At 36.7% G+C, this 14,868-nt stretch overlaps 1 protein-coding gene across 4 annotated transcripts in view; it reads right to left on the bottom strand.

Moving 5' to 3' along the window:
- Nucleotides 1-14,868, bottom strand: part of ESR1 (estrogen receptor 1) — a 183,154-nt gene that overhangs the window by 13,393 nt on the left and 154,893 nt on the right. For 3 of the 4 annotated variants that reach the window (XM_086877292.1, XM_023923389.2, XM_086877291.1), the window contains exons 6-7: nucleotides 12,223-12,361; nucleotides 232-365 (exon numbers count right to left, since the gene is read on the bottom strand). In XM_086877292.1, coding sequence (XP_086733418.1) covers nucleotides 232-365; nucleotides 12,223-12,361 — 273 coding nt within the window. The remainder of the gene's footprint in view (nucleotides 1-231; nucleotides 366-12,222; nucleotides 12,362-14,868) is intronic. The other variant, XM_086877293.1, reaches the window with a different exon arrangement.

Genomic DNA, 14,868 nt, shown 5'->3' with positions numbered 1-14,868 from the left:
ACACAGTGTGTCATCTACTCACTGCATCCATTTCCTGGGTCCCATCTATGTCTCCAGACAGGTTCAACTGCTTCCACCCCTGCCTGGTGGTCCTGCCTGCATCTGTGTTGAAAACCCATTTCCATTGCTGCTGTCTCAAAATGAAAATGCCATTAAGGACAGCAAGCAGCGTTTAACCCCATGCAGAAGCAGCCACAATTGCCACGAGTGACAGCAAAGCACAGGACTTACCAGAATTGAGCAGGATGATGGACTTAAGGCACACGAATTCCTCCCCTTGGAGGTTCATCATGCGAAACCGAGCAGCAGTAGCCAGCAGCATGTCAAAGATTTCCACCATGCCCTCTACACATTTCCCTTGATTCCTGTGTGAATACCATCAATGGGGAGACATTTACAGTTTTAACCTGGTGGTACCATGAGGTTTTCATCCCCTTGGACCAAATACCCTCCAATTTGATTTCATCAGCTCAAGAGCAAGTATGTGACTTCCTACTCTGTGCACATTTGATATATGTGTGATTACAAAAACACTGTTCTTAGTGTTCCAAGTAGAATAAACACACTATTAAGTACTGTATTTCTAAAAAAAATCAATTTCAGGAACTCATCACAAAGGCATTATTGTGCCTTTAAATTGACTCAACCAAATCTTTATATCGAGGAAAAATTGTTTTAAAATATGTTTTGATTCATGTATATGTGTTCTGCTTTTGTTACTTTGCTTCCTCTTTCTTTCATTTTTTTCTCTTTAACTGAAATGGTCCCGGTTTTTACATTTCTCCCTCCTTAACCATTTGCACTTGTTTCTAGCTGGCTGAGCAAACTTTAATGATCCAACACACTTCTCTTGATGTTCAACATAATTCCTACTTAAAGAATAAGCTCAAGTTTTGTGAGCTCAAGAAGGACCTAGGAGGCCAAAATCACGTTTGTATGACTGATTAAAACGATCAGTTCACTCCACATATCAAGTAACGTTTTACACTGCAGAATTAAACTAAGCTGAAGTTTGGAACATCTCAAAGTCTTCATTAGTAATGGCAATTAACCATCTCCTTCTGCTCACAGTACTAGACATTCCCACTCACTAATTTTCATCTTGCCCACTCAACCTGAAGCTGAAGAATTAATGCAGATTATAATTATTTTTTGTGAAAATTTAATCAGTAGATCTTTTGGTCATTTCCATTGCTACCTTTTACAAGAACTACCTACTTTTACTTTTACTAGGTCTTCCCGAGTTAAATTTTAATATATGATTTAATGAGTGATCTGATCATTCATGTGATCTGCTGTTTAGAAATATAATACTTTTTAGATATGGCTTTCACAAACAAAATTAGGAAGATCATTGTTACAGGGAAATGTAAAGAAATTTCAAATGAACAGACTATGATTTATAGCATGAAAAAGATTGAGCATGTCCTAATTCTATTGTGACTAGAAACCTGCCAGCATAGAGACGCCTGCTTCAAGTCTTAACACAATTGTGCTTTTGAGAACCTGTAGCTGATATCTGAACCCACAGCAGACCCTCAGACAAAGCAGACATATTCCCTTCTGACTGCAGACTGAGAAGTTTCCTTGCACTTTCCAAGGTATCAGGACAAGTTTCAATGCTTCTGATACAATGTGTTTACCCAACACTATAGAAAGATTAATTTCCTCTCTATAGAGTTTAGTGCAGAGGACTAGAATCCTTTAATTATACCTTTAAACAATACCCCAATAAAAGTTTGTTTATGAATTTAGTATTTCAGAATTTTGCAGAAATGAAAAGTTTCCGTGGATCACAAGACAAATGATCCATATTAAAAAACCCCACATCTTCATGTCTGACTGAGATATTTGTTTGGTTCCTAGAACCCATAAAAACTACTGCCGCCAGCTTTCAAAACATTTCAAAATATTACAAAGTCTAAACAAATTCCAAAATTTGCATGTCTAAGACCAGAGGATAAAAAAAGAAACAGGAAGCTATTTGTAAAATCAGACCATTTAACATGCCTTATGGTGCCTCCTAAGACAGACATTTTGATGGCAAATAAGAATTATTCCCAACCTACAACAGACTGTAGTTTCCAAAATCAATATTCCAATTGTGACTCTCGTGCTGACAAGTACAACCTCTGGACAAAAACCCCTAACCCAGCAACACATATTCCATGTGCTTAAATCAACATGTGTACCTCTTTCCCATCAACTGAATTCATATGACAGAGGATTAATAAAAATTATTTAAATTTAAGAAATTCTAAATAGTTCCTAATCTCTTTTGCTTTGCTATCTGCTGTGTATGTGAAAGACCAGGCTACTCCATAAGAGGAAAAAAAAAAATAGTATCTCTTTAGGTAATGTATTTTAGGTGGTTATATACCCAGCTTTAGGTATTCATGTGTGCAAGGAATGACCCAGAAATTTCTGCTTTATTTTCAGAGGTAGGAAGCAGATCCAGGTCCATTGATATCAACAGGAACTGCAGGAGCTAAGTATCTTTGCAATACAGGGTTCTGTTATATTTTTTTTATTATTTAGGCTACAACAATTATTTTCTTTGTCATAGAAAACAAGAAACTATCTGAAACTGGAATCTGCAGTTCTCCTCAACTGCCTTCTAACTTTCTAACATAAGCTGCTAATACGATCATATCTTCACAGCAATGTGTCCACTTGATAAGGAGGCATATCTGGGAAAGCCTAGAGAACTTTCCTGAAGGACAAATTAGCAACAGATTTAACAATTATCTTTATCCTACCATCTTGCTGTTGTCTTTGTGTACTCTCATCTTACTGAAGACAAGAAAAGCTTGTTTACTGCAAAGCTTCACAGTGGATTCTCAGAAGAATCCTTTAAATTTGGCTATTGGGAAATGTTAGGAAAGTTTAATTTGAATTAAAGGTCTTAAGTGACTGCATAAAAGTACTATGTGCATTAACTTTAGTAGGTCTATAGAATCACAGCACCATCCAGGCCAGAGAGCAATTCAGAATTACTTTAGTCCAGCCTCCCACTCAAAGTGGGGTCAGCTCACTCGAGGCTTTATGCAGTGCTTGTCTTGAAAATCTCCAAGGATGGAGACTGCACAACCTCTCTCAGCTTAATTATTTTCATCATCATGCTTTTTTCCTCCCCTACATCCAGTCAATACCTCCTCTGCTTCAATTTATTACTCCCATTTCTCAGTCTCCCAGCAGGCATTTTAATAAAAAGCCTTGATAACCTCCTTGTGGACTGTAGGTTATGCAGACTTAGAAGCCCTTTCTCCTCCAGGCAGAACAAATTCACTTCTTCCAGCCACAAGGCATGGGGTCTGGCCTTGGTGGCTCTCCACTATGTTTACTGGGGTTTATTAATATATTACCTTTAATAACTGGATATGGTATTCCCGATAATGAGTGCCAAATAAAAGCAGGATAATGGCTTCCCTCCCTCTAATGCCTATGCTACTACTGATAGTGCATATTATAGCACTACTGATAGTGCTATTCCACTGTATACTGACAGGGCTATTCCACTGTATGTAGGAATAAGAATCTAGTTTTTATTTAAGTCTTGAGAAAAACCTAGACACCAGGAATGCCTTTAACAGAAGCACAGGATCAAGTAAAAATTAATAATGAAGGGTGCTTGGGTGAAGGGAACAGGGACTCAAGGACTCAATGGATGTTCTCATTAAACTTTTCATTCATTTCAGGGAAATGCTAAAGACAGATGGACCCATCAAAACAAATTCTGATGTTTTGTTATCTCTCTCTTCTTTTACCATGGTACTTCATTTGATGGAAAGGGACTTCCAAGAACAGATGGGATGCACAAGTCTAGGAGAGGGAGTATCAGCTTCAAAAGTGGACTTAGTAACTTGGTGATGAAGCCTGTAAGCAAGGCTTGGCACAGGATGTGCTCCTAAGCCTAAAGGTAGGTTAGGAAACGTAGGAGAGAAAAGCTGCAAGGATAACATTCATATCCCCAGTTAGAAAAGAGGGTATTCACAGACAATTCAAATGCCTGTGCTCTGACACAAGAGGAGAACACTAAGTCTGTACACAGACTTCCAAACAATAGATGATCCTTATATACATTAATGTAGTCTATATTAACTAGTTATATTAATAGACACCGGTAGAAACCTTCTACTCCTATGTAAAGCAAAGCACTGAAACAGCTTAAGGAAGAGGGATATCAGGAAAGCTCCATTTGCAAGGATTTAAAACCAAATCAAGAACATCTACTGGGATGCCTTCAATACTGCCAGACAGTTTTTTGTATAATGCCCAGACAAGTATTATAGGGCTACTTCACTTAGAGAGGATTCCACCTTTTCTCAATGCTGCGCTTTATCAGTCATTAAAAGATGAGAAAATTGTTATCAGCAGAAAATTTTACTTCAGACCATCCTGCACTTAACCAGTAATACCAAAGGACTGTGGAAAAGGTTAGGGAAAAATAAGCAGGAAAAAATTAAAATCTGAAAAAAATTAACCCCAAAGCTCTAGAATAAAACAGCAATCTGAAAAGAAGTCACAGAGAAAAGCAGAAACCACCAAGTGTAAAGTAAATCACGGTGTCAGATGCAAATCCTGCTGATAAAGAGAATATAGTTCTGTAAATATCCAGGAGGTTAAATATCATTTTGCTTTGGGAAAAAATGTTGTTTTGTTCACAGCAATCAAGTTTGCACCTTCACACAAATCAGTCAATAAGTGGTAGGTGGTCATGAAGGTGTGAGCTACAGAAAGGGACCAGTTAATTATATACAGGGCTTGTTCTACAGTCCTGTTTTGTTGTTTTCTGTGTGGTTTTTGGTTTGGGGATTAGAGGATTTTTTAATTGACTTGTTCATAAGCTTTCAGAGACAGCAACATCTTTTGCTCATCCCATTTCTCCCTGAATACTGTCTTTCAATTAACACACCCTGGGGAACTTCATAGACTACAGTCGATGGCTGGTATTACAACCTGCTCTTCCAGAGTGTACTGTTAAGAGCCCATTGTTTCTTATTCAGTATAAGCTTAAGAACAAATATTTTTCAGTCAGTTGCTGGCTAAAACATATTCAAAAGTTATAAAATTAGTCCAAGATTTAAAAGTCATCATTGAAAAATATTTGTAATCAATATGAAGTAGCACACTTATCAATAAAAAAAAAAAGAAAACAAAAAAAAACCCAAATACATATTTTAATGTTCTTTTCACCCATAGCTAGTCACAGATTACCAGAGCTGTTGATATTGCATGAATTGTCTGGAAATCATCTAGTTCAGAGGCCCTGCTCAGGCCTACATATCATTGGGTTTTCAGTATCTCCAAGGACTGAGACTCCGAAACATCTTGTCCTGTCACTGAGAAGAATCTTCCTCTGCCATCTTTACTTCCCCCCCACTCCATTAAATATTTATCAGATCTGAGCCTTCTCAGATTCCCCTTGTATGAGAGTAGTTCCAGTCCATTCTTTGTGGCACATCACTGGCCTCAGTCCAGTATGTACATGTCTGTTTTGTTCAGGGTATCTCAGAACTGGACATGGCACTCCAGATTTGCCACAGCATGTCTGAGCAGTGAGAGAGCATCACCTACCTCCAGGTGCTACTAAAGCTTTTCCTAAGGCAGTCTGGGAGGGGAGAATTGCTGCCTCAGAGGGCACAGAATTCAGTTGTGCTGAATTCTCAGAAAGTTATGAAGTTTCCCCCACCACGGTGTCCTGAAGGCAATTCTGTATTTATGTGCATGCACATACTTAGGGAGTATGCTCCCTAATATAGTAGTATACTTCCCTACTAAGAGGTTTTGTTATTATGTCTTTCCTGTCCACATCATCCTGGTTTACATCTCCCTCACCAGGTTGGCCAGCCTGTGGAAATCATGATTTTGCCCCACTTTATGGTATGGATTTCTTTTCCTAGACACCCTTGATGCTCACAGCAGGTTCCATGATGAAATAGTTGAATCCCTGCCGTTGACACCAGCTATACAAGCAATTGTTGCCTTGCAGGATCTGTCCATTCTGCCTCAAGCCCCTTCTCCTCAGCAGCCCCCATGGACTGCACCACCTGGGCTCCCACATGCTTGACACTTGTCCTCAGAGCCAGGTAGCCAGTGAAGTGTCTTTCCTGACTGGAAGACCAGAGGATCATCCACCTAGGGAAATAGGGTAAGAGTAATACTCTGTACATTTGAGCAGCTGTCAGTCAGCTCAGAAACACAGAGACAATTAGCTACTAAATAAGTTTAAAAGATTTTTCTCTTTGGAAAATATAATGTGAAATGGGTCCACAAATATGCCAGGTGGGAAAAAAATCCCTAAAATGCTGCTATGATAGTTCTAAGAAAACTGATTAATCTTTGGTCACATTTAAGACATTTAGATTAGAAAATTATTATGAAGGCTCTCCATTTGGAATAATAAAGCTAAAGTAATTGGCCAAATAAAAGTAATTCTGATTTACAGGAGGGCCTTTTCCAGTTTGATTTATATTCAGTCTGAGTCACCACACAGCCAAAAAACATTTCAAAATTCTCTCCATATCAGAAATGCAGAGAAAGTTTGATTTTGGAATTAACAACATCACAGTACAATGTGACCTAGAACTGGGGCCTGAGCTTCCAAGGTCAGGGTTACTAGATGAACAAGTAATCTCATAATTTGTGTAGGGACTATCTTGAATCCAGAATTATTACATTTTCTTTGACAACTTCTTTTCTGTGCCTACAAATCCCCCTGGGAATCTATCAGCTGAAAACTATGAAGATGTGAAGATCATAATGAGAGGGGGCTTTCTTTTTTTTGTCTTTTTTTAAGAATTCATCACTTTGAGCATCACCCAGCACTTCCCCAGAGTCTGGAAAGATCTTCCTGATTTTACATTTAAGTTGTTTGAATTACAGAATTGGGTAGTCTTTGAATTTTGCTCATAGAGACAGTAAAGACTGATTCACAATAAAGTAATTTTTCATACTTTTATGTTTTAGAATTCTGTCTCTTGTAATAGTTCAGTGTTTTTTCATTCTACAGGGTCTGCAGTATAATAATACATCTCGAAATTCAACCCTACAGTGAAAGATGAAAGAGTAATTTAATTATTTCAAGAGATTCCGTAACTTTCTACAAGTGAATTCAGCCAGCTCTATCAAGTAAGTAGCCTAATGACAAGATGATATTTTGAGCTGGGTTTTCTGGATGGAATCTGTTGCTATTAAAGATGTGATGAAAAGTAAATGTACAATTGCTTTTCAAATCCATTTTGAAGGGAAAATTAGGATATACTTGTTGCCTATGGACTTTTCCCTTTTTAAATAAATACAGGTCACTAAGGAAGCATTCTTAATCAAGCACTTGGGATCACTTTGCTTCAATTGTTCTAATAAATCAATGGTAATTAATGCATCCACAATTTCACATGAAATGTTGTGCTCTTACTGAAATGACAGACAAGTGTGGTGCCCTCAGACATTTGGAAGATTTTACAAGTTGAGGGACTGGAAAAGCATACTCAGATTTCATCTTGATGCTCTTCTGCTGTATCTAATTTTATGTCTATCAAAATATCTGCATAAAGAACTTAAAAGATTCTTTTCAGATATAGTGAGAAAAGTTGGGGAAAGAGCCATGAAAGACATGAAAGTAATGTATTCAGCTACCCTGTCACACAGTGAATGCTGGTTTTTTACTATTTGTTTTAGTTGCAGTTTAAAGAGATTCAGTCTCCTGCCATTGCTCAATATCAAAGTCAATAAAAGGAAAATTCTTCTATTTAGAGGCAATGAAAAATCTTCATCAAGCACTGGAAGTGGAAGTAAGTTTCCAAATTAAAACGAACCCTAAAAAACAGACTAGCTTTCTCCATAAAAAGAAGGAAAAAACCCGAGGGAAACACAGAAATACTGACAACATTGAACTGAAATTTTGTAAGTCCCTAGACAGATTTCTTTGCTACGAGAGATTTTTTACAATCATGATAAAAAAATAACAGTAGGAAATAACATGAAGACAGCCATAATGTCTCATATCAAAGGTATATTTAGCTGTGGGCTAAGCACACAGGCATTATTTGGATCTGCTGTTTTCAAGTGACTACCTCTATTGCTGGACTGGAAGAGATAATAGGTTGTGGATTACCACACATCTTCTCAACGTGCTCATGACTGTATATAAATCCCATCATCTTTGCTTTGTTCTTGCTCTTCTAATGAGTATCACAAGCAGGGAAGTCAGTCCATTTAGTTAGTCTTAATAGCAAAGCACATATCTCTATTTAATTGCCTATGCAACACCTCTGGGTACCTCTCCTACTCTTTCAGTATTGCTGTCAAGACAAAGAAAATCAGAAAGGCATAGTTTTCCAAGCATGGATAAAGTACAGAATTAAACAGAGGAATGGCAATGATCTGTATTATTTCAACTTCCTGTTGCAAAGATTCTGGGGTGGGAAGGAAAGCTGCAGTCTCTGACTACTGGCAAGCAAAGAACTGATGGTTCTGTATAACTAATTGCTGATAACAGTGAGATGGAAAGATCAACTTAGAATGCTGTTTAGGAAGATCAGAATAATTATTCTCCTATATACATTCCATCACATTTGTCTGCATAAAATTTGGAACTTGTTTAATACTTTTTGGAAATGCAACAAGATGTCTGTCATTTACTTGCTTGTTCATTTCTAAAAGGATTTCAATGTATTCATGGCTTGCTCTTAACAAAATGCACAGTGACTCTTTATCACTATGTCATATTCATTCAACTTCAGTCAATTCTCTTCTTCAGATGGCATCCCATCAGTTTCTTTACTGTGGTCACCAGGCTTCCTTTTTAAAATGCAGAACTGAATTTCCCATTTTGCTGATACTGAGAATGTTTCAAGTGAGATTCAGCAATCCAGCTATTTCTATCATGAGTTTCTTTTTAATTATGTTTCAAGCCTTCAAGTAACCTGGGATCAGCATATCTGAATGCAACAAATCCTTCAAAAATACAGTAAAATATAACTTTCTTATTCCTGGAGAAACATTATGTTTTCTTCAAAATTATAAACAGTCTACTGCCAGGCCTGACAAATTTCAACCCTGGTCTAATGACATTTTTAAAGCCTAGTTTCTTGGGAACCCTCCAGACAGGAAACATCTGGTTTGTCCTACTAGAAACCTAAGCCTTTTCTTCTAAATTTGCCTTTTACAATATACTAATTTTCAAAAACAGAACATAAAATACTTGAATTTATTATTTGATTTTATTAGGTACTATACATTAATTGCAAGCACTCTGAGTGTGCCATTGTATTTCCTGATTGAGCCTGTTTTTCTAATCTATAATTATTGTGATTTGAGCATTTTAATAGCAGCAGTTGTACACTGTAAAAAATCTACCAGTCCTATATAACTGACAGACTGTTAAAATTTCTGATTTTGAACCAAGACTCAAGTGTTTGGGTAATGCATTAACAGAATAAGAAAGGGTGCATTACCTCACAAAATACACTGCCTAATTACAATGCAGACTGGAACAATAAGAGATAATGGGATTATATTCATCCACACAGAAGACAGCAGTCTACACATACTGTCAGCTTAATTGGTGTGTAATTATTTTCTTACAGGCAAAGAAAAATTTTAAAAAGGAACATAGAATTAATAACTAAGGTCTGCTTTACAGATATTTTCAAGGACTCTTCCAAGTGTGAATTGTTGCAAAGGAAAGTTAAAGAAGTATTTATTTGAAAATGTAACTGGTTGACTTGCATAGAATTAGAAAATATAGTTTCTAAAAGATCTTCAGAGACAAGACAAGCATATGTGTAATATGACCCAAGTAGGAGGAGTGAGATTGAAGAAGAAAGATCATGCTTTTTCAAAGAACAGCAAAGCTAAAAGGTTATTTTTATGACATTTCAGATAGATGTTAACAAGACTGTATTTATCTAGCCAAAAAACAAAAAAGTTGTGTAACAAAATTTGGTGTGACCTAAGCTGTAGGAATAGATGTATACAAATGACTACATATATCAAAGATTCTTGACAGAAAGAATCTGTTGGAATCAGGATAAGCCAGGATGACAAAATGAAAGGGGTGTTAAAATGTGCAACAGAATGATCACAGAGATCTAGAGACATACACGAAGTATGGTAAAGCTCTGTATTAACAGTATGGAATTTTCACTAAATACAGAAGTGTTGGATGGAAATCTGAGCAATGTGATCTTGTGAAAGGTGTCCCTGCCCATGGAAGTGGGGCTGGAACTAGTGATCTTTCAGATCCCTTCCAACCCAAACCATTTTATGGTTCTATGAATACTTAGTGGAAGGACTTCATTGAGTGAAACAGGCTTTGAATCAGCGTCTGTCCTGCCCTCTCAAACCTGACAAACATATTTTTGCTCTGTAACATTCTCAAAAGCCAATTTGCCTAAATCAAATTAACACATCAAAATATTGCTAGCACTAATTAACTAGTAAATTAAGAGTTATTTAACTGATTAGCATATCAGTGCTTCCCAGAGTCAAGTAATTTATTATTTTACTTTCAGCAAATATCCCTACCAAATGGAGGAAGTATATGATGACCTAGAAACACATTTCTTGTTATTTGAAAATTAGTAGATGTAATAGATCTACATTTTTACAGTATTAATTGAAACTCAAAAAACAAAGAGCCCTGAAGAAATATGTTTCTACTTGCATGTGATAGCTTTCTTTAATCCAACAGCTGACTTAAAACTGTGTGCATCAACTGCTCAAACTCCATTTTACTGAGATCATGGGGATTTGAAGGAAGACCAAAATTTCAAAATTATTTTAAAACTGTTGGGGTTTTTTGTGATGACTATACTTACATTTAGACAAGCAGGTATTTTCTGTACCTAAAATGAGACTGTATTTTATACTCATCTAGTTCCACAGCTCACAGATCATTTTGCTTAAAAAAGTGGAATAGGGTTTTTCCTAAGGCAATAAATATTTCTCTATTACTGTGAAATATTATGTTTTATCCTGTCAGGTGTTATCATATGAATTTTACTAACTCGCTGAAAGTAAATCCTGGGAGGTGTGTGCACATAGAGGGCAGGGAATCAAAGGACTAACACTGCATGGATGCAGCCACAGAACTCAGTACTCCACAGTCAGCAGAGCAAGCTGATCATAAGAAATTTTTCTGCTAATGAGAATTATGATTAATTTACACAGCTGGTGGCTGCAGTAGCTGAAGGCTCTGCCCTTGACTTTCTGTTGCAACCCCTCTGCCCCTGCAGCTATGTGAGGAGGTCAGAAGCTTGCCCAGCTCTTAGCTGCTTCTCTGTACAGTCCCTCTCAGCTTGGCTCTTCTGTCACTTCCAGTCAAGACCAAGTTGCCAAAGTCTGCCTTGAAGTGCACAAAGCAGCTCTCCCCTGCCACTCTGCTGTGTGGGCAGTAGTCTTCAACTAAGAGGACCACCAGTAGCTAAGATGACTCTATCCTAAGCAATTTTTTCTGAAAATTTAATTTAAATTTTTCATCAATTTTTTTCCCCATGACTAGGAAAAGGAGAGCTTGAGTTTACATTAAGATAGCAGAAAATATGTTTTAAATTATCAGTCTTCCTGCTTTTAATGCGAAGACTGCCAGCTAAAATCCAGGATACTGTCATACAGCACAGATGCATATTTTTTTCTCTCAGAAATACTTAGCATATTAGCAAGACTGGCTAAAAAAAAAGGCTTAGTGAAGGAAGCGAGCATTTGTTTGTCATATTTGCCTCCAGTATTCATGAGGAAAAAAACTCCTCAAACTTCATATATTCTTTATAAATAAATAAGACTGCACTTGTGATTCTATGAGGATTTTCTTCCAAAATTTTGCTGGCTGCTTGGATAAATTCATTCAAAGAAAAACTAGGCGGATTTTAAACAAACAAAAAAACCCTATCTGAATTAGATGAATAGTGTTCAGTTTTTAATTTATTTCTGCAACAGTACAGATTTTAACAGAAATTTACTGCTGCCTTTGAAAGAAAGTACTTCAAGCAGCAAATGGATCTCAGGCATGTTACTTGTCTAATAAATGAGCAGTATCATATTCCTGAGCATTTCTAGGTTTTTTAGAGTTCGTTTTCCAGTCTCACCTACTATAAGCCCTGTTGACATACGAAGTACTGTCAAATTGTAGCATCAGTGAGATGATATCACACTAAAAATTAATCTGATCGCAGCAGAAATAAATTAACTTAAATAATTGGCAGCAACACGCAGACTGACCTGTCCAGTAACAGGTTAGGTGCAAACAAAAGCTTTCCTGGGTGTTCCATGGAGCGCCAGACTAAGCCGATCATCAGTATCTCTAACCAGGCACATTCCAGTAGATGGACCTGATCATGGAGTGTTAAATCCACAAATCCTGAAAGAATAAATAGGAGACAGTAAAAACACTCCAGTTTTGTAAGTGGAATATCATTATTCAGAGAACTAGGTTAAAAAGTGCTTTAGAATTGGATAACCAGAAAGAGCAATAAAACAGACATTCGTTCTCTTTGTATTTTGGGCTGAGTTTTGTCCACCAGGGTTCCCAGTGTCAGTCAGAAGAGTCAGAACTTTCCATCCTACTGTTTTTGCGCTGGCTGTACTCTCCCCAAAAATCAGGGCAAGAGCTTGGACAGCATCTCCATCCCCACACCTGCTGCCAGGGGCCTGGGAATCCAGGTGAACGCTGCAGAAAGGGACATCTGTCTGCTCCAGCACCAGGCTGCCTGGGGCAAAAGGCAAAATGGAAAAATGCCTGCTATAAAATGAAGTGACAGTTCTAATCAGCTAAGCCAAGACCAATTCTCTTGGTGGAATGTTGTTTACAGACTCACAGACAATTCACCATACTGAAAGTGTGGAACCTCTGTGGAAGAGGGACCAACAGAGCATTTCAAATAAACTACTGAGCAAATGCTGATCTTTGCACAATCAGAATTCACTGATGAAACACCTGTTTATATTCTGGACTATAGAACATGGAGGAAGTACTTTGTATTTAAACATTGTTTAGAAACAATGAATGCAAAATAAGAGATGGCTTATAACAATACTACAAAAAATGAAAAACAAAGAATAATGGTGAAGGTAGATGTGAAACCATAATCACAGTGGTCCTCCCTGTGTTCATTTCATGCAAGAGATTGAATTATTGTCTGTTCTGTTGTTCTGTTTTGAATTCTCACTTTTCATGAATGTTATTTTCAATCCAAAAATATAATCAAAGTGGATATTGCACAATACGATTTATTAGACCTTGCGTAAGTTATTCCTTGAAACTAGAATGAACTTCCTAAAATAAAATGTGCAGAAGTCGCCTTAAAATAGATCTTATTTGTCTTTTACTCTGTGTAACAAGGGAAACATTATTGAACCTTGCTATAATTTTTTGGGGTAATTTTAATGATTAATCTTCAGAATACAGAATACAGGGTAAACTACCTTACCAGCCCTAAAATGGCAGGGATTTTCCTTCAGTCTTGTGTCCTTTCTGAATGTATATACTGAGTCAGTTTAGAGGAATATACCTGACATACACTTGAGTATTATCTTGAGAACGAGGAAGACATATTTTAAAAGTTAAATTATGTGCCAAGAAATACATTTTTCAAATAAGCGGTAGAGAATAAACAAAATACAGTTCACAATAACTTATAAAATACTGTTAAGTTTATTAAAACAGTTGATGATATAGTTATATTTAATGAAAGGATCTGAAAGAGCTAATCAATCTACTGCTAAGAAATCATCCAAAAAAAAGGAAACAGCTTTGACGCTGTTTATTTTTATTTGAAATAAAACCCAAGTGGGAAAAAAACCCAAGTGTGAAACCCAAGAAGTGAATTTAGGCAGTTGCAGTACCTGCTGTTTTTATGCATGTGATAACAAGAGAGGAAAGAAATAATTGCTTTTTCCTGTATTTTTCCTTTATTACCAAGCACAAAAAATTATTTTCAGACTTCAAAGACTGATGAAATGGCACTTGCTTGAGTCACTAAGCAGCTTGAACAATAGAGCTGAAACTTAAAAGAGCGACATTCTTAACTACAAAGCATTGGTTACAGCGCTCAAGCACAAAACTGGCAGAAAGAAAATGTCTGTGTATGGAGAACAAATAATAAACACTAGGTTTCCTATTAAGTATTGCCTCAAATTGACATTACATAATAATTGCCTTGATGGCTTTTTAGGTGACATTGCAAATTTATTATCTTATTGATAAAACTAGCTAGTTAGTTTAGTTGGTAAAACTAAATGTTCTGCCCAGAGAAGCTGTGGATCCCCATCCCTGGAAGTGTTCACAGCCAGAATGGAAGGGATTTTGAACAACCTGGTCTAATGGAAAGTGTCCCTACCCATGGCAAGGGGGTTGGATGAAACTAGATGATCACTAAGGTCCTTTCCAACCCAAACCATTTAATGATTCTATAAAATAATAGGTTTGATGAAACAATGTTCTGTAAGATAACCAATACTGTAAAATATGAAATACATTAACTGAATGAAAAGATTTTAAATTTCATATTTCAGTATGGCAAAGGGGTAATGAACTGAAGTATTTCTAAAGGAAGGACATATAGTTTACTTCTTTACCATAGACAATTTTTAATGATGAAACAGAAAAAACAGAAGTCATAGTTCTGATGCCCAGTTGGCTTGTAGGAAACATCTGATGAAGACAATGAACTTTATTAAAAGCCAGGGAAACTCTGAAAGCGCATGAAAGTTGAATTACCTCAGTGTTACCTGAATCTGATAACCATCCTGCTAATGGGATGAGAAGTTAGACAGAGTGGTAGAGAAAGATCAAAATGAATAAAGCACTGAAAAATATGCCTTTCTGGCGAGAAGAGCAATTTAGTTACTCTTTGTGAAGCTAAATAG

This window comes from Cyanistes caeruleus, chromosome 2, assembly GCF_971803275.1.
Source record: "Cyanistes caeruleus chromosome 2, bCyaCae1.hap1.1, whole genome shotgun sequence".
NCBI lineage: Eukaryota > Metazoa > Chordata > Aves > Passeriformes > Paridae > Cyanistes > Cyanistes caeruleus.
This window is presented reverse-complemented; position numbering and strand designations above follow the sequence as displayed.